This window comes from Ordospora pajunii (genome assembly GCF_021821965.1).
Source record: "Ordospora pajunii strain FI-F-10 chromosome Unknown Cg_01, whole genome shotgun sequence".
Lineage (NCBI taxonomy): Eukaryota > Fungi > Microsporidia > Ordosporidae > Ordospora > Ordospora pajunii.
This window is the reverse complement of record NW_026848116.1, coordinates 225,262-247,405: the sequence shown is the minus strand read 5'-3', so window position 1 is coordinate 247,405 and position 22,144 is coordinate 225,262. Positions and strand designations below refer to the sequence as shown.

The 22,144-nt window shown below is 43.3% G+C and overlaps 20 protein-coding genes across 20 annotated transcripts; 9 read left to right on the top strand and 11 right to left on the bottom strand.

Moving 5' to 3' along the window:
* Positions 1 to 2: 2 nt before the first annotated feature.
* Positions 3 to 746, bottom strand: HK407_01g02170 (uncharacterized protein; the record flags this gene model as incomplete). Its single annotated transcript, XM_060420217.1, has 1 exon — positions 3 to 746. One exon carries the CDS (start codon positions 744 to 746, stop codon positions 3 to 5), a length of 744 nt encoding a protein of 247 aa, XP_060277779.1.
* Positions 747 to 781: 35 nt separating this feature from the next.
* HK407_01g02160 (uncharacterized protein) lies at positions 782 to 1,339 on the bottom strand (the record flags this gene model as incomplete). Its single annotated transcript, XM_060420216.1, has 1 exon — positions 782 to 1,339. The coding sequence occupies one exon, from the start codon at positions 1,337 to 1,339 to the stop codon at positions 782 to 784; it is 558 nt and encodes a 185-aa protein (XP_060277778.1).
* Positions 1,340 to 1,384: 45 nt separating this feature from the next.
* HK407_01g02150 (uncharacterized protein) lies at positions 1,385 to 3,307 on the top strand (the record flags this gene model as incomplete). Its single annotated transcript, XM_060420215.1, has 1 exon — positions 1,385 to 3,307. The coding sequence occupies one exon, from the start codon at positions 1,385 to 1,387 to the stop codon at positions 3,305 to 3,307; it is 1,923 nt and encodes a 640-aa protein (XP_060277777.1).
* Positions 3,308 to 3,406: 99 nt separating this feature from the next.
* On the top strand, positions 3,407 to 5,077 carry HK407_01g02140 (uncharacterized protein; the record flags this gene model as incomplete). The annotated part of the gene is made up of 1 exon (XM_060420214.1): positions 3,407 to 5,077. The coding sequence occupies one exon, from the start codon at positions 3,407 to 3,409 to the stop codon at positions 5,075 to 5,077; it is 1,671 nt and encodes a 556-aa protein (XP_060277776.1).
* A 181-nt stretch (positions 5,078 to 5,258) lies between these two features.
* On the bottom strand, positions 5,259 to 5,825 carry HK407_01g02130 (putative ATP synthase; the record flags this gene model as incomplete). Its single annotated transcript, XM_060420213.1, has 1 exon — positions 5,259 to 5,825. One exon carries the CDS (start codon positions 5,823 to 5,825, stop codon positions 5,259 to 5,261), a length of 567 nt encoding a protein of 188 aa, XP_060277775.1.
* Positions 5,826 to 5,928: 103 nt separating this feature from the next.
* HK407_01g02120 (putative GTP-binding protein) lies at positions 5,929 to 7,017 on the bottom strand (the record flags this gene model as incomplete). The annotated part of the gene is made up of 1 exon (XM_060420212.1): positions 5,929 to 7,017. One exon carries the CDS (start codon positions 7,015 to 7,017, stop codon positions 5,929 to 5,931), a length of 1,089 nt encoding a protein of 362 aa, XP_060277774.1.
* Positions 7,018 to 7,066: 49 nt separating this feature from the next.
* On the top strand, positions 7,067 to 8,278 carry HK407_01g02110 (uncharacterized protein; the record flags this gene model as incomplete). Its single annotated transcript, XM_060420211.1, has 1 exon — positions 7,067 to 8,278. One exon carries the CDS (start codon positions 7,067 to 7,069, stop codon positions 8,276 to 8,278), a length of 1,212 nt encoding a protein of 403 aa, XP_060277773.1.
* A 64-nt stretch (positions 8,279 to 8,342) lies between these two features.
* HK407_01g02100 (uncharacterized protein) lies at positions 8,343 to 9,680 on the top strand (the record flags this gene model as incomplete). The annotated part of the gene is made up of 1 exon (XM_060420210.1): positions 8,343 to 9,680. The coding sequence occupies one exon, from the start codon at positions 8,343 to 8,345 to the stop codon at positions 9,678 to 9,680; it is 1,338 nt and encodes a 445-aa protein (XP_060277772.1).
* Positions 9,681 to 9,817: 137 nt separating this feature from the next.
* Positions 9,818 to 10,537, bottom strand: HK407_01g02090 (uncharacterized protein; the record flags this gene model as incomplete). The annotated part of the gene is made up of 1 exon (XM_060420209.1): positions 9,818 to 10,537. The coding sequence occupies one exon, from the start codon at positions 10,535 to 10,537 to the stop codon at positions 9,818 to 9,820; it is 720 nt and encodes a 239-aa protein (XP_060277771.1).
* Positions 10,538 to 10,790: 253 nt separating this feature from the next.
* HK407_01g02080 (calcineurin-like phosphoesterase) lies at positions 10,791 to 12,167 on the top strand (the record flags this gene model as incomplete). Its single annotated transcript, XM_060420208.1, has 1 exon — positions 10,791 to 12,167. One exon carries the CDS (start codon positions 10,791 to 10,793, stop codon positions 12,165 to 12,167), a length of 1,377 nt encoding a protein of 458 aa, XP_060277770.1.
* A 114-nt stretch (positions 12,168 to 12,281) lies between these two features.
* On the top strand, positions 12,282 to 12,935 carry HK407_01g02070 (uncharacterized protein; the record flags this gene model as incomplete). The annotated part of the gene is made up of 1 exon (XM_060420207.1): positions 12,282 to 12,935. One exon carries the CDS (start codon positions 12,282 to 12,284, stop codon positions 12,933 to 12,935), a length of 654 nt encoding a protein of 217 aa, XP_060277769.1.
* Positions 12,936 to 13,107: 172 nt separating this feature from the next.
* On the bottom strand, positions 13,108 to 14,397 carry HK407_01g02060 (uncharacterized protein; the record flags this gene model as incomplete). Its single annotated transcript, XM_060420206.1, has 1 exon — positions 13,108 to 14,397. The coding sequence occupies one exon, from the start codon at positions 14,395 to 14,397 to the stop codon at positions 13,108 to 13,110; it is 1,290 nt and encodes a 429-aa protein (XP_060277768.1).
* A 162-nt stretch (positions 14,398 to 14,559) lies between these two features.
* On the top strand, positions 14,560 to 14,832 carry HK407_01g02050 (uncharacterized protein; the record flags this gene model as incomplete). The annotated part of the gene is made up of 1 exon (XM_060420205.1): positions 14,560 to 14,832. The coding sequence occupies one exon, from the start codon at positions 14,560 to 14,562 to the stop codon at positions 14,830 to 14,832; it is 273 nt and encodes a 90-aa protein (XP_060277767.1).
* A 164-nt stretch (positions 14,833 to 14,996) lies between these two features.
* On the top strand, positions 14,997 to 15,557 carry HK407_01g02040 (uncharacterized protein; the record flags this gene model as incomplete). Its single annotated transcript, XM_060420204.1, has 1 exon — positions 14,997 to 15,557. One exon carries the CDS (start codon positions 14,997 to 14,999, stop codon positions 15,555 to 15,557), a length of 561 nt encoding a protein of 186 aa, XP_060277766.1.
* A 4-nt stretch (positions 15,558 to 15,561) lies between these two features.
* HK407_01g02030 (uncharacterized protein) lies at positions 15,562 to 17,796 on the bottom strand (the record flags this gene model as incomplete). Its single annotated transcript, XM_060420203.1, has 1 exon — positions 15,562 to 17,796. One exon carries the CDS (start codon positions 17,794 to 17,796, stop codon positions 15,562 to 15,564), a length of 2,235 nt encoding a protein of 744 aa, XP_060277765.1.
* Positions 17,797 to 18,194: 398 nt separating this feature from the next.
* Positions 18,195 to 18,464, bottom strand: HK407_01g02020 (uncharacterized protein; the record flags this gene model as incomplete). The annotated part of the gene is made up of 1 exon (XM_060420202.1): positions 18,195 to 18,464. One exon carries the CDS (start codon positions 18,462 to 18,464, stop codon positions 18,195 to 18,197), a length of 270 nt encoding a protein of 89 aa, XP_060277764.1.
* Positions 18,465 to 18,573: 109 nt separating this feature from the next.
* On the bottom strand, positions 18,574 to 19,761 carry HK407_01g02010 (putative transcription initiation factor TFIIIB; the record flags this gene model as incomplete). Its single annotated transcript, XM_060420201.1, has 1 exon — positions 18,574 to 19,761. The coding sequence occupies one exon, from the start codon at positions 19,759 to 19,761 to the stop codon at positions 18,574 to 18,576; it is 1,188 nt and encodes a 395-aa protein (XP_060277763.1).
* Positions 19,762 to 19,849: 88 nt separating this feature from the next.
* Positions 19,850 to 20,545, bottom strand: HK407_01g02000 (histone-fold protein; the record flags this gene model as incomplete). Its single annotated transcript, XM_060420200.1, has 1 exon — positions 19,850 to 20,545. The coding sequence occupies one exon, from the start codon at positions 20,543 to 20,545 to the stop codon at positions 19,850 to 19,852; it is 696 nt and encodes a 231-aa protein (XP_060277762.1).
* A 162-nt stretch (positions 20,546 to 20,707) lies between these two features.
* HK407_01g01990 (transcription initiation factor TFIID) lies at positions 20,708 to 21,445 on the bottom strand (the record flags this gene model as incomplete). The annotated part of the gene is made up of 1 exon (XM_060420199.1): positions 20,708 to 21,445. One exon carries the CDS (start codon positions 21,443 to 21,445, stop codon positions 20,708 to 20,710), a length of 738 nt encoding a protein of 245 aa, XP_060277761.1.
* An 81-nt stretch (positions 21,446 to 21,526) lies between these two features.
* Positions 21,527 to 21,898, top strand: HK407_01g01980 (uncharacterized protein; the record flags this gene model as incomplete). The annotated part of the gene is made up of 1 exon (XM_060420198.1): positions 21,527 to 21,898. The coding sequence occupies one exon, from the start codon at positions 21,527 to 21,529 to the stop codon at positions 21,896 to 21,898; it is 372 nt and encodes a 123-aa protein (XP_060277760.1).
* Between the last annotated feature and the right edge of the window lie 246 nt (positions 21,899 to 22,144).

The following is a 22,144-nucleotide window of genomic DNA, read 5'->3' as shown; positions in this document are numbered from 1 at the left end:
AATCACCTTTTATTACGTTTACAGGCATTTATATTAATCACAACATTATCAGACTCTTGCTCACTCGGAAGACCTGCATTTTCAATCCGCTGCTCCTTGTATCCCAACTCGTTGGCTTTTTGCAGAAGTTCGCCTATGACGTCACATATCTCATTCTTGCTCTCTTCACTGCTACTTCTTTCCTTCTCTGCATTGTACACCATCACTGCCTTGTTGCAGTACTCTTTACTCATCGCAAAGTCCTCTAGAAACTCATAGCAGGTCGAAATAGACAGGTAAACATCCGCATATCCAACATAGTCCTTCTCGTATATTTTGTCCATCACAGCAACACACTCAACAAGCTCATGCAATCCATCTCTAAACTCATTGTTCAGCAAGCATATCTCCCCAAGCAGAAACCTTGATCGTGCTAGGCATGAGTAATCTTTCAGAATCACAAATGCATTCTTGCATATCTCCAGCATATTCCATGCTGTTTCAAGGTCGTCTTCCGCCCACTTCCTTTCCTCAAGATTCAATCCCCTCTTCGCACTGATCCGTGATACCTCATCCATAAAAAACATGTTTGCATTCATAATAAGTGCATTTGCATACTCAAGGTATATGTATGGGCTCTTCCCATCGTCAGGATCAACCGTCTCCAGAATCTCAGTGTATATCCCAATCCCATGCTCAAACTCTCCCTGGGCAATCGATGCCCTTGCCTCAGCTATCAATGGAAAGCTGCTCTCAAGATCCTCCATACAAGGGAGAAAATATTTCTGCTATATCCTCAAGATTACTCCGCAGTGTCAGACACGAAGGCCTTTAGGCATTCTTTAGGATCAAATCCACAAAACTCGCAGTGGTATCTCCATCCAAGTGTAACGACACTCTGTTCATTTTCTTTCGATATGCAAAGATATCCATGATTCTTCGCCCAACTGATAATCTGGGCAAACTCCTCTCCGCTTCTCATCACGCCTGCCCTGCTTACAAGATGCCACAACCTCCTTTCTTCAACGCATGAATGCTCAAGAATAACAAATGCAAAAATCACAACTGTTTTCCTGAAATCCTCTATTGGAATCCTTGGCAGCATTCCTGAAGGTTTTAGCCGTCTAACAAAGAACTTTTCTGCATTCTCAGTACTTACAAGCATGCCCTTGGCAATCCCTACGATTTCAAGCCCCAACTTCTGGAGATGTGCTTCTGCTTCCCCCACAACTATACGCATTTCTTTTTGTGTAATTCCAAGACTGTCTCTAATGCTCTGCTTTCTCACCGGCATTGACATGCTCTGTTTATCCATGATGATCCTGATGAACTCCCCAGCCAATGCCCTATTGCCATCCATGAGATGGGTGCTTGGTATTTTTGCATTGATCATTACCCACATAAAATGTCATCCAGCTTTGTGAGCCTGACTCCGCTGATCAGAACAGATCTTGGTGTGTATTGCCACTTGCTTGAAATAGACAATACCAAGATATTGATAAACTGCGGAGCACCTAAGACAATGGAAATGGCCATATATGAGCCGTTGATGCAACGAATTCTGGCATGCGATGCGATACTGCTGACAAGCTTTGGCATAAACTGCATTGGAGGACTGCCGCACATTCTTCACAGCAACTATTACAACAAGGTCATATCATCGGTTCCTATTAAAGTGCTTGGGAAAATATGCATGGAAGAGCATGCACGGGGGATGGAGCCGCCGCTGAAAATTGATGTGGAGTGCTTCGATAGGATTTCTGAGATAAAGTATCTACAGCCGACCGTCATAAATGGAGTAGAGATATGCGCTTATAACTCTGGAAGCTCTATTGGTGGGTGCCTGTATAAGATTAGCAAGGGTGCAGAGAAGATAGTTATTGGATTTAATGTGAATCACAGGAAGGAGAACCATCTTGATGGAATGAACATGTCTGTGATAGGAGACTGCGGCTTGTGTGTGTTTAATGGGAACCATGTACTAGCAGAGAATGTATCTGTGGTGAAGAGGGATGATGCATTTGTGAAGACAGTTATGAATGCAATTGATAGCAAGCGGCGAGTGATACTTCCTATAAGATACTCAAGACTTCTTGAGATCTGCCTTGTGCTGAATGAGATGGGGAATGCAAAGGGATGCAAGGTGGTATGCTTAGCGTATTTTGGAAAGAAGTTTATTGAGAGGGTGAAGTCTATGGTAGAGTGGGCAGGAGAGAAAGTATCGTCGATGTTTTCTGAGGAGAAGGTGAATCCATTTGAGTTTGAACGGATCCGGTTTGTGAAACACTATGGTGACCTTTGCGAGTTTGATGTTTTGATTGTGGTTGATGAATGGGTGTCTGGATGTATGTTTACGAGTGTTCTGCACTGTTTTAACGATGGAAACAATGTGATAGTGGTCACTGATCCTCGGCTAGAGCAAATGCTGAGGGAAGAAAGCAGAGAAGCAAGACAGTATAAGTTTAGGCTTCAGCAGAAAGCAGAGGACAATGCTGAAGATAAAAATGAGGAAGAGGAAGTTGAAGAGCAGGCTGATGACGAGCCTGAGGAGGAGGGGGTGGAGTCTCATTGGTCAGAGGCAAAGCACGAAGTGTGGTGTGAATCTGGGCAGGAATGCTTTCCGTCACTTTCGAGGCGAAGAGCATATGATGACTATGGGGAGTACGTGGATAAATCAATGTTTGTGAAGGATGTTGCAGCCGTTGAAGAGGTGCAGGAGGTTGTTGTAGAGGAAGAGTCCGTAGAGGAGGAGAGAGAGGAAGTTTGTAGAGGATTGGAGCTGAGGTATAGCGTGGCTTGTGTGGAGATGATGGGGGTTTCTGATCTAGGTTCGTGCAAGATGGTGCTAGAGTCGTTGTCTCCTCAGAAGCTTGTGTGTGTCGGAGAAGATGGCGATACGGAAAGGTTTTTCTACCACTCATTCAAGTACATGATGTGCTTTGAGGATGTGTATTTGTGTAGGGAGAAGCTTGTGCTGTCGTCGAATGTTTTGATGGGAATGGTGAAGCTGAGTGATGGGTTTGAGAATGTGAAATACCAGAAGATAGGAACGGATTTTGTAGCAGGATTCAGAGGAATAAGAAAGGGAGATATGATTGAATGCATTGGGGAGGGGCCGAGGATGATGCTGGGGCATCTTGAAATGAATGAGATGCGGAAGATGATTGTTGAAAGAAAGATGAGGGTGGAGCAGGATGATGAAGGCCTTGTGGTGGAAGGATGTGTGTGGGTTAAGATGAGTAATAGTGGATTGATGATTGACGGAAAGGATGCTAGTGTGTTCTATGCGGTGAGAGATGTTATCTACAGTAACCTTGCGTTTATTTAATAGAGTGTGAAGGCTGATGGCACGGAGGCTCGAGATAGCAATAGAAGGAATAGATGTGTAAGAATGGGAGAAGTGATTAAATCCTGTGATTTTTGAGACATGTGTTTTTGCAAGGCCCTGATGTATGTTGAGCTGTCTAAGAAGACGCATGCTAATAAGTATGGGAAGTATGTGAAGAATGATACTATTGTGATAGACAACGGGGTGTATGAGTGCAAGGCAGGATACAGTGGGCAGAAGCCTCAGATGGTGTTCAGAAATGTGCTTTATCGGCAGAAGAAGAGTGCTTCGATAGAAAGCTTCCAAGGTGCAACACTAAAGACGATGTTTGATGGAGATGTTGTGGTAAACTTTGAGATTCTTGAAAGCATGATTGACGAGGTTCTTGCATATCTGAAGCCAGAGAAGCTCCAGAACTTGATTATTACCGAGAAAATATACAGCCCAACGCATGCAGAGCTTGTGAAGTTTCTTTTTGAAGTGTATGGGTTTGAGACGATACAGATAGGTGTTGACAGCTACTATTCGTATCTCTGGAATATGAAGGACGAGGACTGTATGGTTGTAGACATGTCGCACACGGCTGTTACTTGCCTGGTCATATATAGTGGAAGAATAGCAGATGTTTACAAAATCAACTTTGGAGGATGCGCTGCTGAAGAGTATCTTTGCTTGTTGATGTTCAACAAGTTTCTTGATGGCAAGAAGAGTTATGGAGGGCTGGTGAAGTATCTCAAATGCAGTAGAGACTATTGCAGGGAGGCGACTGATGTGCTTGGGGAGATGAAGAGGAGGGAGTATTCGAGAAGCTATTTTCTGGACGAAGAGGCCGAGACAGGATACCAAAGATGCACAAGCGCAAAGCAAAAAAGATGCCCAACGCCAATCAGCACTGGCACAGTGCCTGAGATCAACAAGAATCTACTGAATGCAGCCGATTCTGATCTGAACAACGAGGAGATAAAAGAAAAGAAGAGGCAAAGGATTATGTATCATTCTGCGCTTCACAGAGTCAAATCCAGAGCAGAAAAATGCCTTGAAAAAATGAGGAAGTGTATGAGCCTGGTGGAAGAGAAGATTGCAAGAATAAGCGACCCCGATGGATTCGTTAATGCAAAGAAGGCTGAATTTCAGAAGCTGAAGAGAGAACTGGAGCTAAGGGGGAAAATAAGAAGAGATGTAAAGAACAGAAAGACGTATGAATTTCAGGTAAGGTTCAAAGAAGGGGAGCTTACCGATGACGAGAAGCAGCTGATTGCAAAAATAAAGGATGCAGAGGACATGAATCAGGAAGTCATGATTATTGATTCGCTGAGGATGCTTGTTAGCCAAATCAAGGAGCTGGATCCGTATTTCGAACCTTTTGCTGCAGATGTGGTAGATATACTGAATGGATATTCAATAGGAAGGACGTGCGTGAATATTGATCTGATGAGGATACCGGAGATAATCTTTTCGCCATCGCTTGTAGGCTTGGATCAGATGGGGCTTACTGAAATAATGGAAAATGTTAGCAGGAAATATGGCACAAGAAAGGTACTTCTTACAGGTGGGTTTTCACAGATAGAAGGAATTGGCGACAGAATGCAAATAGAGATGTCAAGTATGTCTGTTACAGGAGATGTGCAGGTTATCATGGCGGCTGACCCTATTAATGATGCATTCAAGGGTGCAACGATGTGCAACATGTTTCCTGTGTATACTATTGATCAATACCGCTGCATGGGTGCTGAGGAGATGATAAGAAGTATGAATAGCAGCGCAGACTAGATATAGTTTGAAATAAAATAAAATGTTCTGAATGATTAGCTGGATTTCAATCGATCTCGATCACTCTTACTTTCAATATGGCTGTTTAAGTACATAGGATTCATACTTGATTTTATTTCTTCATAGATGATGTAGCAAACTAATCGATTATTGCCACTAGCAATCATCTACAAGAAAACTATTACCTGAAAATGGCTTTATTTATCTCCGCTTCAAACATGCTCTTGATTGTTTCCAGCCTCGATGCAAAGCTATTATCAACAATCGACTTGTAGTCCTTCGAGCAAAGAATTATACCACCTATCCCAGCAGAAACCATCTCTCGTATTTCTGCGTCCCTGCAATGCTTCTTCACAACCTCCACATCCTTCTTGCTACAGTACACAATAAAATCATCTTCCATTTTCTTCATACACTCATCAATAAGCAGCTCGTTCAGAGGCTCCGCCGAGCACACCTTCAAAACAATTTTGTATATATTATCCAGAATCCTTACCTTCTCTTGTAGGTATTTCTGTCTGTACACGTTTTCTAGTGAGCTTTCTGTCATCACTCTTTTGTTTTCTATTTCTCTTTGCTTCATCATAAATTCATTCTCTTCTTTCATCGTCTCCTCTTTAATAATTCTTGCCTTCTCTGCATTATATTCCTGTATTGCCTTTATTTTCATCTCCTTTATCTTCTCGTCTGCCTCATGATTGATGAATGCCATCATTCTCTCAATATCCTTGCTAGGCACTTTTTCCATTCGAAGGGTGTCTATCCTTGTTGTTTTCTTCCATGCCATGCATCCGCATTCATGCCAATAGATCACACATGAATACTCAAATAACTATTTATTCCTTCTCTCTTCAAACATTCTTGACTATCTGCACAATGTCACTATCATTCAATACATGGTCCTTGCCAACCTTCTGTGGGTTGTGCTTCACAGAGGTTCCCCACACAAGGGCATACTTAAGTTTGGGGAGAATCCCTTTGTGGATTGCATTGCAGAAGTTCTCTACACTTCGCTTGCTGCTCTTCAGAATTACCGGATCATTGTAGTCAATCGGCTGCCCCTTGGGCTTTGGATATATCCGGACAAGATCAAGATAGCTCCACATTTTTGCCAGCAGCGAATCAAAGTTCCATCCGTGGTTTGCACATATTGGAACTGCATGCGGAATTCTGTAGAGCAGGTCAAGCTCCTCAACACTGATCGAGTCTATCTTATTCAGCACAAATATGCACGGAACATACTTCCTGTTGCCCTCAATCACATCAATCATATCATCAATGGTGCATGGCCCGTTTGTAAACACCTCTGCATTTGAGATCCTGAACTCCGCAAGCACTGCCTTGACTGTTGACAGGTCCAAACTGTCTCCAATCAACGTCACCCCTCCCTTCTCTCGTTTTGTCACCTTGATCTTGGGAGCTTCCTTATTTATCCTGATCCCGAATCCTTCAAGCTCCTTTTCTATAACCGCTTTATGTGAAAGCGGCTTGAGCACGTCTAAGCACACAATAATCAGCGAGCATGTCCTTGCAACAGCCAACACCTGCTTCCCTCGCCCTCTTCCGTCCTTGGCCCCCTCTATGATTCCAGGAAGATCCAGGATCTGTATCTTTGCCCCGTTGTAGCACAAAACACCAGGAACAGTCGTTAGGGTCGTAAACTCATACTCAGCAACAGCACTGAATGTTCCTGTCAATTTCGACATAAGAGTACTTTTGCCAACACTTGGAAATCCAACGAACCCAACCCTTGCAACTCCTGTTTTTGCAACATCAAACCCGCCTTCTCCTGAAGACCCGCCCTTCGGCGCACTTATCAGCTCTCTCCTCAGCTTTGCCAGCTTTGCCTTAAGAATTCCAAGATGATTGCTTGTTGCCTTGTTCTTCTGTGTTCTTGCCATTTCGTCCTCTATTTCCTTTATCTTATCCATTACGTTCATCAAGGGCTTGCTCATGCCTGGCTATATTATGCGTGGTCTTAATCCTTGGATGAAGGTCGTTGCTGAGTATGATGTGAAGATGGTTGCTTGCACAGTCCCAGCATCGCTGTACAGACTTCCAAAGGCAGAAAAGAACCTGAAGATTGAAAGCATACGTCTGAAGCAGGACTTTGGATATGTGGAGATGAGGATGAAGCTTCCAAAGATCAAGTGTGCATCTGCAGCCGGAGATGGCAAAGATCGTTCTGTGATAAGCTATGGGAGCTATGGATATAAGCCATTGTCTATGCAATGGTATGCTATGATAGACCATGATACAAACGTGGTTTTTCTTCGGAAGATTGACTGTGTGCATCTTTTCAACCCGAGATTTGAGGACGTTGAAGTAGAGGATGTAAGCAAATGTGACGGGTATCAGTTAAGAAAAGCAGAAAGCCGAGAGGAGCAAGAGTATAGAAAGAAGAACATCAACTTTCAGCTCAAGAAGATGAATCTTGAGGAGTTTGTTGAGCTGGAGTACAAAGTGAGAGACATGAGCTTGGAATGCAAAGAGGACCAAGATGTTAGGAAGCCCAATAATTCAAGGAAGCCTACGGGCAAACTCAAGAAATCCATTGAGAACTCGAAAGTAATGAACTTTTCGGAGATGATGCTGCTCCATCAAGACGAAAATGCAGTTAAGAATGCACTACAGACATACACAAGCTTTGTGCATGGACGATATGTTATTTCAAATGCATTCTATGAGAAGAGGCTTCATTGCATTAGAAACAAGATTTTAGATTTGTTTAATTATAATGAGCGGATTCTGATGAGGGATGTTCAGGATTTTATCGATGGAGAGTATTTTCTTCTTGAGGAGCTGTGTAACAGAGAAGGCAAGCATTTTTGTCTGAAGGGGTTTGATGAGGGGATCAATGTACTACCTGAGGAAAGGATGGGTGTAAGAGTTATAAATGCCGTTCGAAAGCTGCAGCCCTGTGTGGTAGAGAAGGTGGGTGAAGAGCTGTTGGTTGATGCGGAAGCGGTGAAGATGAATTTGCCTGAAGGAGTGGTGGTTCTGGCGAATGGAATGCTTGCTGTATGTGAAGGAGATATCATGAGAAAGAGGATAGTTGGGATGCTTACAAGCAAGGACGTGTGGAGGAAGGCTGATATTATAAGGATAGCACAGAATGAGTTTAGTGATGCATCTAGGTTTTTTGAGGTGCTGGGTGAGTATTGTGAGCTTAAGGGAGGAGTGTGGAGTATTAAAGGATGATTTGCGAAGAAGTATGTTTAGTGGCGTTGGCGCAAAAATTTGATCCCTGTGAGGTATTGCAGTGATGGAGTCGTTTGAAATCAAAAGAATGGAGGAAAAGATGCAGTCGTTATATGATAATATGGTGGTGCAGGTGCCGTTGGAAGGAATCACAAAGCATCCGTTTGATTGGTTTAGACAGGATATTGATAAGGTAGTTGCGGTGATTGATGAGGTGATTTCTGATTTTGAGTGCAGAAGAAGACGGATTGAAGAAGAGATTGGAAGGAGTGTGAAGCTATTGAAGAAGGAATGTGCGCTTATGGAGTGTGCAGAGCCACAAATGCCAGACCTGTATAATCTGGAGTTGATGAGAGCATATGTCGAGAATGAGGTGGGTAAAGTGGCGATAGTACGGAGAGGGGTTAATGAGAGGATGCAGGGAGTGCTGAATGAGATTAGGGACATACTTGATGAGGTTCCTGATATTGATTTTCAAGCGATTGAGTGTGCGAATGGAAATGGAGGGAGTGCTGGGAAGAATATTGAGAAGACAGACGAGGAATGCAATGGCGAGGTTTCTTTGCAGCGCTTGAGAGAGCTGGAGGCAAACAGAGACATGCTGATGAAGGAGAAGGAAAGAAGAGAAAGAGAAAGGAACAGACTTTACGGAGAATTGTGTGTGTTTCTGTCAAGGCTGAGCGTGACCGATCTTGAGGTAAGAATTGACCAGAAGATTTTTGTGCTTGAGGAGCTGCACAAGAAATACAGCAAGGAGGTTGAGATAAGAAGATGCAAGATCATAAAGCTTGAAGAGCAGATAAGGAGGAAGGAAAGCCGCCTAGATGCAGGATATAGAGAGATTGCCATGGATTTAAGTGAGAAAAGCATTGCAAAGATGGAGGAGTATAATGAATATCTTGGAGAGGAGCAAAGGAGACTATTGAATGAGATATATGAAAGGAAGAAAGATATACTGACGAGTCTTTTTGAGATGTTTGGGATGGATATGGCCGATTACGAAAGGACGGAAGAAGGAGTGGAAGAGATGACAAAAATGATTGGAGAGCTTGAAAGCAAGAGGGAGCTTTTTTTGCTGATAAAGTCACTAATTGGCAAAAGAGTTGAGCTTGTGGACAGGATGAATGAGTTTGAGAAGGAGGCGTCTGATCCACGAAGGCTGTTTAGGTCGTCCTTCCAGCTGCTAAACGAAGAGAAGTTTAGAAATAGTGCGTATCCAAATCTGATAAGGATTGAGGAGATGATACTTAAGAGTATTGATGAGTATGAGGAACGGTTTGGGGTGTTTATGTGTGGAGGAATAGGATATAAGGAATGCTTGAAGCGCGAGATAGACAACAGGATAGTTAACAAGACGGTGTTTATCAATAGATTTGATTCGCCTAGCAAAAGAAGGAAGTAGGAGATGCCATTCGGTGTTTGATGTGCTAGCACTTATACTTATTACGGGATGGCCTACCATGTTGTCCGAATGCTGTTAATAAAGACGTATGATGAAGTTAGGCTGCTACAGGATTTATTGTGTTGATATACATTTATTCAAACGCTTGTGCTCTCGACTCTGACGTATGGCTCTGCTTTGAAGCGAATGCAGAATATTGCATAGAGTATGTAGGTTGTTATGCAACAGGTGGGGTTTCCTGTGTTTTTCCAGCCTTTATACATCGGAACTGTGATTTCTAATGTGAGTATTTTGTCCTTTGCCTTGATTTGATCTGATATTGCAATGATGTGCTGGTAGTTACCGATGCCGTAGCGGATCAAAAATGCAGGAATGCTGTCCATGGCAAGAAGTCCTTTTCCAAGCTCTCTTGGGATTTTCTGTGTAGCCATGTCTTCATTGCCATTGTCATTGTCGTTGGTGTATGGTTCCAAGATGGTTTTGAGGCCGTTTGGATCGTCGAAGAGTATTTTCTGTAGGCTCGTAATGATCTGCTTGATCATGCCCAGCAGTTTATCTTCTATGCTTTGCTCGAGATTTGCATCGCTTTCGGTCTGGGTAAAGTGTAGTGGAGCGTTAGGAATATCCTTGATGACTTCCTTAAGATAGCCGTTGTCATCTTGAAGTAGAATCCCAAATATTATTTTGACTGCCGTGAAGTATACTTCTCCATTGACGCGCCGTTGGCCCGTGTCTGTTGTTTCGCCAAATGCATTTGAGAACTCTTGATTGGCTATTGATTTGTCCATGGCGCCAATATCATTGTGTCCGGATGGCTCGCCATGGGCTGGAACGATGCATATGGCGAAGAGATGCATCAGTGTGAGTGGGAATGTGAACCGCATGATTGTTTACATGAACAAGGATTTTATTCTTGAGCATAAATGCGATCGAAAGCGAGAGTGTGCCTATTGGCGCGTTCCATGATGCCGAATGATCAGCGTTTGCAAAGCTCGAATTTCTGGCAAGGCTTTTGGATTGGATGTGCTTGCTAAACCAGTGCTTAATGTTTGGTATTGTTGTGGCAATGCAGATGGATGGAAGTATAAATGAGCATGCAAGAGCCCTTAGATGGATATAAGAGAGATTGAGCTGAACAGGCAGCAGGCAAATGATCTTTTTAGACAGAAGAAGATGAGAGAGGCGTTGAGGATGTACGAATCTTCGTTTTTGAAGGCATCTGGATGTGTTTCTGTATCGAATGGAGATGCAGCACTTTACGAACAGATGTCTCTGCTAGCATACAACATCTCTACTGTTCATTACAAACGAGGCAGCTTTCTGAAGTCTTTATCTTTTGCACTTGAGTCGCTGAAGTATTTAGAGAATGACAGGGCGATGCAGCGCACATGTGCATTGTATTTGAGGCTAGGGATGGCCAGGGAGTTCAAGAGCATATATGACAAGATCGGATCGAATAGAAAGAGTGTGCCTGAGATTGAGTATCTGGTTGCAAGGATGAAGCTAAACTACAAGACGATTGGAATGGAGAGCGGGCTGTCATGGGATGAGTTGCATGAACTGTGTATTAAGGTTGCGAATGGAGAGCTGATTGCTGCACCGGTTATAGAGCGTATTTTGTCTCAGGGAGAAAGCATTCTCCTTGGCAGAGAGAATATTGTTTATGTCGATAGCGAGTACGAGGTGCTGGTTTTTGGAGACACACATGGGCAATACTTTGACGTACTGAATGTTTTTAATCGAGTGTATAATGAAAAGAATATTTTTATTTTTAACGGAGATTATGTTGACCGTGGACAGTACTCAGCCGAGAACTTTGTTTTTCTGCTTTCCTTGAGTATCCTGCTTCCGAATCGTTTTTTCATGACACGAGGAAATCATGAGCTTTCCCAGATTAACAAGAAGTATGGGTTTTATGATGAGATGAACAGGAAATACACATTCAACGGGGATTTTCTGTATCAAAAGTTCCAGAATGTGTTTCAGGCACTGCCGATAGCGGTTGTGGTCAATGAAAAGGTGTTTGTGGTGCATGGAGGGTTGCCGGAAGAGCCTGTGATACTTGAGAAGGTGCAAGAGATGTACAGGATGACGAATTCGTATACCGATGCGGTATTGAGAGGGCTGCTATGGTCTGATCCTGATGAGATTGAAGGGATCAAAGAGAGTGAAAGAGGAGCGGGTGTTGTGTTTGGGAGGAGTGTAACAGAGAAGTTTTTTGAAGAGAATGGAATGGAATTGCTAGTGAGGAGCCATCAAGCGGTGGATGGTGGATACAGGATGCACCACGATGGGCAAGTGGTGACTGTTTTTTCAGCACCTGATTATGAAGGAGCGAAGGGGCCTGGCGCATACATAGTCGTGAATCCGAGCGAGTTTGATGAGAATGAAAAGATAGAAGTGCAAGGATCAGTGAGGTATGCAGTAAGGAAGATTGAGAAATCGGTGGGAACTGAGAGATTGCAAGTAAGGCCAAGAAGTGAGTGATGCCTTGATCTGAGGAGTAGTAAAGTAACATTAAAAATGCTGTGGATTGTTTAGATGATTCGAAACATGTTTGTGTTAGAAAACATATTTAACTTGTAGTAACGAATCGAGAGGATGAAGAGTGGCTACAGCCTATCAAACGAAAGGATCAGCAAGTTCTGGCATCAGGCATTCAAAGAGTCTACGGAGGACAGAATAACACTGAAGGAGCTGAATTTGCCGTTGGCAAGGATTAAGAGGCTGATGAAGGTTGAGGAGGGAGTGCGGATGGTGGCATCTGAAGTACCGGTTTTATTTTCGATGGTAACCGAGAAGTTTGTTGAGGAGCTTACACTCCGTGCATGGATAAACACGGAGGAAAACAACCGAAGGATTTTGCAGAAGTCTGATCTTACAGCTGCAGTAAAGACGTCTGAAGTGTTTGACTTTTTGATATATGTCGTTCCCAGGAACGATTTTGCTCACGTTTTTAGTAGCATTGGATCAGAGAAAATGCAAAGCCGAGAAGGCATTGACATTGACTCTGAGCCGCAGGATGCGTATATGCAACAGCAAATGTTTAATGAACGAATACTGATGAATGGGCCAACAGCGCCGATGCATCAGCAAGACTTTTATGCACGGGAATGTAGAGGAATTGGAGACATTTCTGATGCTGCTGGAAACAGCCTGCATGCAGGTGATTATAGAAAAGCATTTGACATTTCGTTTAATAGAGACATGAATCTCGATATGCCTACGGAAACCGCATCGGGCCCATTCAGTTAACCCGTGTATTGTAATAAACAAACTATGAAGTATTATGGCAACAACAGCATGTATTTGAGATTTATATAACGCTGCTACTCCTCTCGCATGGACCAGTTATATTTATCTTTGGCTAAGCAATAGCAAAAGTATTGTGAGGCTACAGCAATATTATATTGTATCAAGCATGCATTTATTGATTGCTGGACATTCCTTGAGCATAGCTATCGATAACATCTATCACTTCTGGGACAAGTATCTTTCTGGTAAACTTCTTGTTTGCATTGTAGTACTCAAGTCCTTTGTAATCCATAGCTTTCAATCCGTTCCTACTCACAAGGCTCTTCATGAATGGAAAGCTCGAAAATATTATGCTTCTAACTCCTTTGTTCTTCGTTGCAACAAAGAAGAAGTCCAATCCCATCGACTTGCGGAAGCTTTCTATCTGCAGCATCAGTGCCATCCCTATCTCTTTTGGAGGCACCCCTGATATTTCCTTACCCTCTCGGTCCACCCAGTCCTCAAACGAGTACTTCACTGTAGATCCTCCAAAGACAAACTTCTTATGGTTGAACATTTTGAAGTCTTTCTGGAGAATAAGACTTGTTTCGTGTTCGTGGTCATTGTGTCTTGCACATTTCAACTCCTTGATTATGCACTTTAGCTCCTTCTTGCTTATGCCAGCCATCGCCTTCAACTTCCTATATTCAAAGACATCGAAATGGCTTGTGCGCCTCTTCAGGTATCCTGTGTCAATAAGAATGGGAATCAACAGAAGCCTTGCAAATGCAGAGCAAAGCGTCTCCTGATCCACATTCCCTGCACTGCTCGATCGTTTCGAAAGGGTACTGCAGTGTGTCTTTTTGGTAAGATCATCTCCTAGGTATCTAGAAACCAGCGTGGTTGCTGATCCAACATCCAGGTCGATGTACATTCTTTTTGCTGGAGAAACATATGAAGAAAGCGCGTGGTGGTCAATTATAAGCTCAACCTCGCAGTCATCAAACACATCTGCAGGCTTGCAGTGGTCAGTCAGCAGCAGCTTGATTTTCTTTCCTGTTACCAGATGCTTCTCGCCTCCAAACTCAAAGTATGCGCCCAGCTTTCTTGCCCTTTTAGAAAAGTGTAATGAAGGCTTTATAAAAAACACCAGATCATCGACATCTATGTGGAACTTGCTGCAGACCCACATCAGTTCACCCTTTGCCATAAAGACATCTTTCTTCATATTGACCACATGGATCGCATCTTCTGCATATGCTACAACAAGAGAGCTGATGAATGAGTCGAGGTCGCATGCCTCGTTCCCCATTGCAATTGTTATGTCACTGTGCTGGATTCGTTCCTGATTGGACTTGAAGAAAGCATTCAATCTCTTCTGAAGCAAGGCCATACTGTTGCCCCTGTTCATACTAAAAAACAAAACCTGAAACAGAAAATTGCAAAAACAAGGCATAACTTGCTTTATTTCAGCATTAGACATCAGTACGCCTCTTGAAAACAACAGATAAAGCGCCTTCCCTGTTCTTATGCTCAGCACCACTATCAGGCATCTAGATATATAAATCTCCTTTCAAATAAAGGGAGACGAGCACACTCCTTAATCCTCCTTAAACAATATAATAGCTTGGCGTGGAGAAGCCATATGTTGAACCTGATTATAGGAAATGAGCACAAGAGCAGGCTGATTGCACAAATAGACAGAAGAGCTGAAGAGCTAAGAAAAAGCAATCTACATCTGCACGCAGACGATGATGAAACCTACTTTGTGATACTCAATCCAAGCAAACCAATGCATGTAGATACATATGCAAGAGATCTTAAAGCAAGCATTGTGCAGACATGGTTTGCAGTGGTGATGTTTATTGTCTCATCTGTAATTCTAGTGATCATCATGAAAAGCACCGGTGTTATCTGAAACATATAGTACAACCATATAGAGCATAAATCACAATCGTAGGGCCTTGCTAAAAGTAAATACACTTTATATGCTATACTTGAAGCATGGGAAATATCTGTATATCTTGATGAATAGCAAAAATGGATGCTATGATGAATAATCGAAATACATATCCCCTGAGCATGGGAACCGTTTCAAAGAAAAACAAGGAAAGAAGGAGTAATGATCTGGAGAAAATCAAGAAGTATGCCGAGGAGTATTCGTTTGTGGCATTTGTCACAAATCCAGATCTTCCGAATGTTGCAATTAAGAAGATGAGGGAGGATTTTGAAGGCAAAGCAAAAATTCTTTTCGTTAGGAAGAAGATGGCAAGCGCAATGTACAACATGCCAGCAGTGCCAAAGGGAACCTACTTTCTCATATTTGGAGGAGAAAGCGCAATGGAAATGGTGAAGTCATATCATTATATGGACTTTCTTGAGGAAAACGATGTTTCCAAGCATCGCGGCATCATAGAAAAGCAAGCAGTGAGAAACAAAAAGATACAAGAGCTCTTGCCAGTTGCTTGTAAGGATGGACAAATGCAACTGACTGAAGACTATGTTGTTTGTGAGCCAAGCGAATCAATCGATGCTTCAAAGGCTGCCATCCTTAAGTTTTTCGGAAAAAGACTGAAGGAAAAGACTCTACCTGTCCTTTGTATCGTGCAATCCTCAGGCCTAATAAGAGCTTCTGGCAATTAAAGATTTATTGGATTTGACTTTCAAAAAAGGACCTGCTGATTTCAAACTCAGTAGTGGCACTGGTTTCGTTTTTCGACGTCTTCTTGAAAAATTGCTGACCTTCAACCTTGAAGGTATTTGCATACAGAGAATTGAGTGGCTTCCCCTTGTAATCTTGCAAAAACACTTTGATAAGTGCTTGCGATCGTTTTGTGGGGGACTTCAGCACATCTTCCCGCAAATTGATGCATTTCTGCAGATCTATTCCAAGCACTTCAGCAAATGCCTTTGCACCGTCCTCTTGCATGATACATACTGCTAAAGAGGCCACAATCGAGGGATGCGTGCTTTCCAATGCTCCAGAATTATACGACATTACAAACAAATACACCGCTCTAAATGTATCAAAGTTATTCGAGCATATGCCGAATGTCTCCGACACCTTCCTTACCACACCAGGATCATCAATCTGTAAAATCTCAATAAGCTCATCTATACACGGATAAATCATATGCTTGCTCTTAAAATGAGCAATCGAATGCCCAATTGCTTGTATTAGCGACTTTGTACAAGAAATATGATCCTCAGGATCTTCAATGTCTTTCCATTCATTAACAAGCCTTGCCACTTCTTTTCTGATAAATGGTTTCTGTTCATCAATGTATCCAAGAAGATCCCTATTGAAGTGTCCCAGATCCTTAAGAAGATAAGCGTCTATGCCATGATATATCTTTTGCAATACTTCGCTAGGAATGCCTCCAAACATCCTAAGAATGGCAAAGCATCTATCAAACGGCTCCCTTTTCAGAAACACATTGAAGTATGCATTTGCATAGTGCTGGAAGCTCTCAGGCCGTTTTTTAAGATAGAAAAAAAGTCTCATGAGCTCATCATGCGTCCATTCTCCACAAAACTGCTCTTCCTGCCCAAGCTTCATAAGACACTCAGCAATAACATCGTTTGCATATGTCTTGTCCTTGACATCGCATTGCCCCAGTATCTGGTTCAGTTGCACATCCGATAGCTCAAACATCTCCAGAATGTTGATTATCAGCCTGCACGGCTCCTTCTCGTTCAGGTCAAAGTACCGAATATACTCCACTGCTGAGATGTCCTTCTTACACACAGCAAGCCCACAGCACACAACAGGATCCTTGAACGTCAGTGCCAGTCCATCGTTCATCAACTCCATTCCTGGCGCACCAAACACCTTCTTTATAAAGTGAAGTGCAAGCTTCCTTCCTATATAGTCCCCATTCATGCTCAGAAACTCAACAGCACACTTCGAATAGTTCTTACACACAACATTGAAAAACCCATACACCTCGCCCTCAACCTCCTGCCTTTGATACTCATCAATGCTGAGATATATCGAAACAACCTCCGTCAGTACTTCTGCAACAAGCTCTGGCGTACTACCCTGCCCAAAAAGCTTCGTCCAGAACTCTATCGATGCACCAAACGTATACACATCCTTCCTGAGCCCTTTGAACACATAGTCATACATCTTGCACACATTCCGAATCTTCGGCGCCTTATCCTTTAGTCCATTCAGGCACATTATCACTCCCTGGCACACTTCCATCTTCGATATAAGCTCTACTACATCCTCTATATCCAGCATGCCCATTCCATCACATAGAAACTCAATTGTCTTGCTGGGAAACTCAGCCCCCCTCCTAAGCACAATCCTGCAATCAAATGTCTTTGGCATCATCTTCAGAGACTCGGTGAGAATCGGGATAATGTGTTCGGCCATCGTGTCGTCAAACAATGGCATGTATGCGTTTGCCATCATCGCACACCCCTTCTTCAGCTCGCTCTTCCTCTCTTCGTTGATTTCCTGGCTGTAGTTGCATAGATACATAAAGTTCTCCAATATCATATATCCCATCTTGTCTCCATACGAAAGAAAGTCAATTATGATCGAAAAAAACGCAGGAAACTCCTTAGGCCATTCGTAAAGGCCAAGCATGGCAAACACCTGTGCGGACTTCCTTGTCTTTACCTCCTTGACCGTATCTTTCATAAACTCCACCTCCTCTCTCAAAGATACGCCTGCCATCTTTTTGGCCTTGATTCGCTGCTCAACAACCTTCAATGCATAGAAAACAGTCTCCATTGTGTTAGATGCAAGCAGTGCCTTGACAGGCGACAGGTCCTGGTGATTAATGTATTTTCCAACCTCGTACTCTATCTCGGGCATGACTGAGGGATCACCCTTGAGCTTGAAGAGGAGTTCCTCAAGCCTAGTTTTCATTTTAAGGAGGGTCCGGAATTCTTGAATTTGTGCTGAAAACAAGGCACAGTCGATGATGCAAAGGCTGTGCATGTGCTTTACATCGCTATTATGGATGCACATTTATGCTTCAGCAACGCATTCTTATGCATTCTAATGGCTAGACCTGTGCATATTACATTGGCATCATGCTAGCTTCCAATCCTAGGCAATATTGATAGATATCAATCGCCAAGCCTACTCAAAAGGCACGTGCTACAATAAAACATGCAGAACCAATTTTAGAATAGAATAAGCAATTGCAAAGGATCGGCTGATTCGATTTATAGCATGCTCAAATATTATCTGATCCCAAGCTGATGCATGCATGTGCATACTTCGCTCCACATACCTATACATATACATATACTGTATGCGAGCTACAGAATGATAAAAAGCAAGTAAATCAGAATCAGCCCGCCAGCAGTTGCTCCAACAATGAAATACTTGAAGTTTTTCCAAAACATCTTTGCTTTAGTTGCCGATGCCACTTCTCTGTGCTCTTCAGTTGTCTTCTCTAATGTGAATGTCTGTTCAAGCAATCCCTCCTCCACATCCGCAAGCTCTCGTTGCTTCATAAGCTCGTCCTTCAATACATCCTGTAGTTCCTGAATCTCAGTTTCTATCTCATTAGTAATGCTATCTGCCATGCTACACTGTCAAAGTATGCGTTACATACTTATATCACACATGCTCTACCAAGTTTCAAGCAAACAGTTAATCCAATCCAGTACTTTATTTAAAAATGTGATCTATAAATCACAGATTGTCAAAAATGCTTTCAATTGCCTGATAGTTCAACTTCCCAGACATCCTCTTTTCAAGACTTCTGAATGCATCAATAATCGAATCGTATTCCTCGACCCTTCTCTTCTTTCTATGTTTCTTCACCCCACTCTTCATTCTCTTTTCTCTTTCACTCATAAACTCTCCATACATCTCCTCCCACACTATCTCCCTCTTCCTGCTTTCCTCAGGCGAAAGAATGTTTCTATCAATCTCATCCTCATCATACGACCCTTCGCTATCAATACTGCTCTGAGGTGTTGAGTAAGGAATGCTTTCACTGCTTCTCGACTCAAGCTCCTTCACCTTCTCCATCATCACTCTCATCATCTTAACTGCCGGAGGATCCTCTTCCTTCTCAAGCCATGTTGCATTGAACTCCTCAATACTAAGATTTGCACTCTCTGTGTCTCCGATTTCCTTCAGCCTTCTATTGATTGTGCTCACAGACACATGAACCGTCCTGGCAATCTCATAGATACTTCTCTCCTCCCCGACTATCCTCGATGCCACCAGCAGCGCTGCTCCACACAGGTTGTTCGGCCTTCTGCCAACTACTATCCAATCCCTTTTCATCCTACTGATCAACCTCAGCGACAGGCTCAGCACTTCTTTGCTTTCAAACCTCAGGCGCGACACAAATCGTGGCATGTACAGCGACGGATCAATCAATGGTATGTCTATGTTCAGCATGCTCGTTATCCTCAAGAAACTCTTTCCTATCTTAAACACATCAATGCGCAGCGCATTCGAAAAATCCATCAGCATGTGTGGCGTCCCCTCCTGCCTGCACACAATGTATATGCACGCACTCAGCGTGTACAGTATCGACTTTCCCTTGCTCAAGTTGTGCTGCAGAAGCAGCTTGTACCATCTGAACGAGCACTCAATGTGATCTCCGCCAAGCCCAAGCGACGCACATATCCCACTTATAGTGTTCTTAATATAGTAGCTTGGATCAACAAATCCTGTCCCAACATTTCGCGACTGAATGTCAATAATCTGCCCATTCAGCGTTGCCTTGCACCCTTCCGTGTTGAAATTCAATGCTGCAACTATCCCGCTCTCCTCCTGCACCATCCCACACACCATGCAGTACACTGCTCCGTGCATCGTGTCAGTTGTGAATTCCTCCGATGAACAGTTCTGGCACTTTCCCATGGGTCCTGCCCCTCCTCTCAATAACAAACTAAATTACCTCTCCATTCCACATGCTCCAGAAATACATTTAATCTCCCGCCGCAAAGCATCACTCATACTCCTTGAAAACATGCCGGTCCTTCCACGCACAGAAATCACTTGCAAAAGACACCGGCTGCTTAAAAAACCCATGCCTCTCCTTCCTTCCCTCCAATATCTCGTTAAACTCTCCATCGCTTATTCGAACCTTCTTTATGCCCTCCTCTTCTCCAATAAAACTAACAAGTTGAAACTTATACTCTTCATCTTCCCCTTTACTATTTTCTTTTAGGCTCGACTCTATAAACCCTCTGGTAAACTCATCAATGCTCAGGCCCTCTTCATGAGCATCCCTTTCCACCTTGTTGATCTCGCTCAAGCTCCCCCCACTCCTCATAAGCATCCGAAGCTGTGCATTCTTCGGAAGAATCCTCAGCACATGCAGAATCGACTCCTCGCTTCCCACATTGTATCTATCACTGAGATAGTTCTTGATCGTAATCTGGTAGCGTAGAAACGAAAGCATCTCTGCAATCTGGTACTCACTCTCGTCATACAGTTCATCAACAATAATCCCGTACATCAGCTCTGCAACAACACCCTTCTCGTGCCTTTGCTTCATTCGCTGCCCAAGCTGTTCAATGTAAAGCCTCATCACATCGGCAAGCACATTGAGTGCTTGGTCCGTCGTCCTATCAAATCCACTCTGAGCCAGTATCTCCACCACCGCTAACTTCAATATCTTGAGATTCATGTTGGACTTCATTCAATCCCAAGGAGTAATTTTTTCGGCCTTGCAAAACCATTTCTCAAATGCAAGGCAACTCTATCAAAGCATAAAGCAGGACTCGTTCAACCACAATACAGTATTTATTTCCCTTTATTCATCTCTGCATCCCATAGATGCCCTATCCATTCAGTTGCGCATTCATTCAATGCCTAGCCGCTTCTTAAGATCTTCCAACTCGCCTAAAAGTGTGAAGAGCTGGGACTCAAATCTCTTCTTGAGAATGGGATTCAGTGCATTCTCAACCTGCTTCCTCTTCTCCTCTACGCTCCCTTCAAGAAGTTCTAGCTCCTTGCTTCGTGGCTGTTTCAACTTCTCCTCCGCCTCCTTAAACTCTACATACACATCCGTTTCATCATGCACATCCTTCTCCAACACTTCAATCCTGTCAACAAATTTGTTTTCAATTTCTGCTGCAAGTGTGTCCAGATCGTCAGAAACCTCCTTGTCATCCTTCGACACGATCTCAACGCTCTTGGCTCGGATGTCCTTCTCCAGAAGTTCATTCACCCTCCTCTCAATCTCCTCAACATGCTCAATCTTACTGCTTCGCTTTCTGAATCGCCTTGCCTTTGCATATTTCAATGGAGGACTCAGCCCACACATCTCGTGTATCTCGCGCTCTCTGTCAAAATCAAATCCGTCATGCGGATACACAACCACCAACGCCGAGATGTCTGCCACCTTATAGTACTGCCTGTTGTCCATGCTCTTCTGTGACTCAACAATGCACGGCAGCCTTACAACAATGCACGGGTACTTCTTGAGTTTGTGCGTCAAGACGGCCTTTCCGTTGCTCTGGATGTCTATTAGCGACTCTTTCAAGTCGACCACATGCCTGATGGATTCATGCAGCCTTAGTATGAATTGCTGCTCCATGGGCTGCGCCAATCACAAGAATGTGTATTGTACGTTCTGGCACATGCAATATGCCATACATGCCAATATACCGCAGCCCTGATGAAAACAGAAGCAAGCGGCGCAATCGTCAAGTTTTTCAACGAAATAGACACCTCTGATGCAGAGTCTATCTGTCTTGCAATAGCATCAAAGCTTGAGTCTCTGGCCATGACCTGCGAGAACAGAAACGAAATGGCGTTTCCTGTGGACACAGTTAAGGATATGATCGAGCTGTGCAACAAATTGAAAGAAAGAACCCCGCATCACAAGATTCCTACAAAGTACATCGAGCATATAAGAGAGAATAAAGAGGCGCGTGGCTATTTTAATGCATTGCAAGATGCTCTGAAGAGCGAAGAAGCTCGCATCATCACAAAAAGAAAGATGTTTGCTGCATTCAGAGGCATGATGAAGGACATGGATGCTCTGTGATGCAAGAATGCGTTTAAGCCAATAGACGATGATCCATTCACCCGAACGCAAAGCATTTGGAACGATGCATAACAGATGCACGGACGGCGTGAGTATAATTTAAATAAATCTGTAGCAAGTTGATGCATTTCTATCGCGCGTTTGCGGCTGTGCTTTGCTTCGATATATGTAGAGGCAAGACTGCACAGGCTCTGGCTTTCTTTGGAAGTCCAGGAGCAGAGCAATTTTTTCGGCAATAATGAAAAA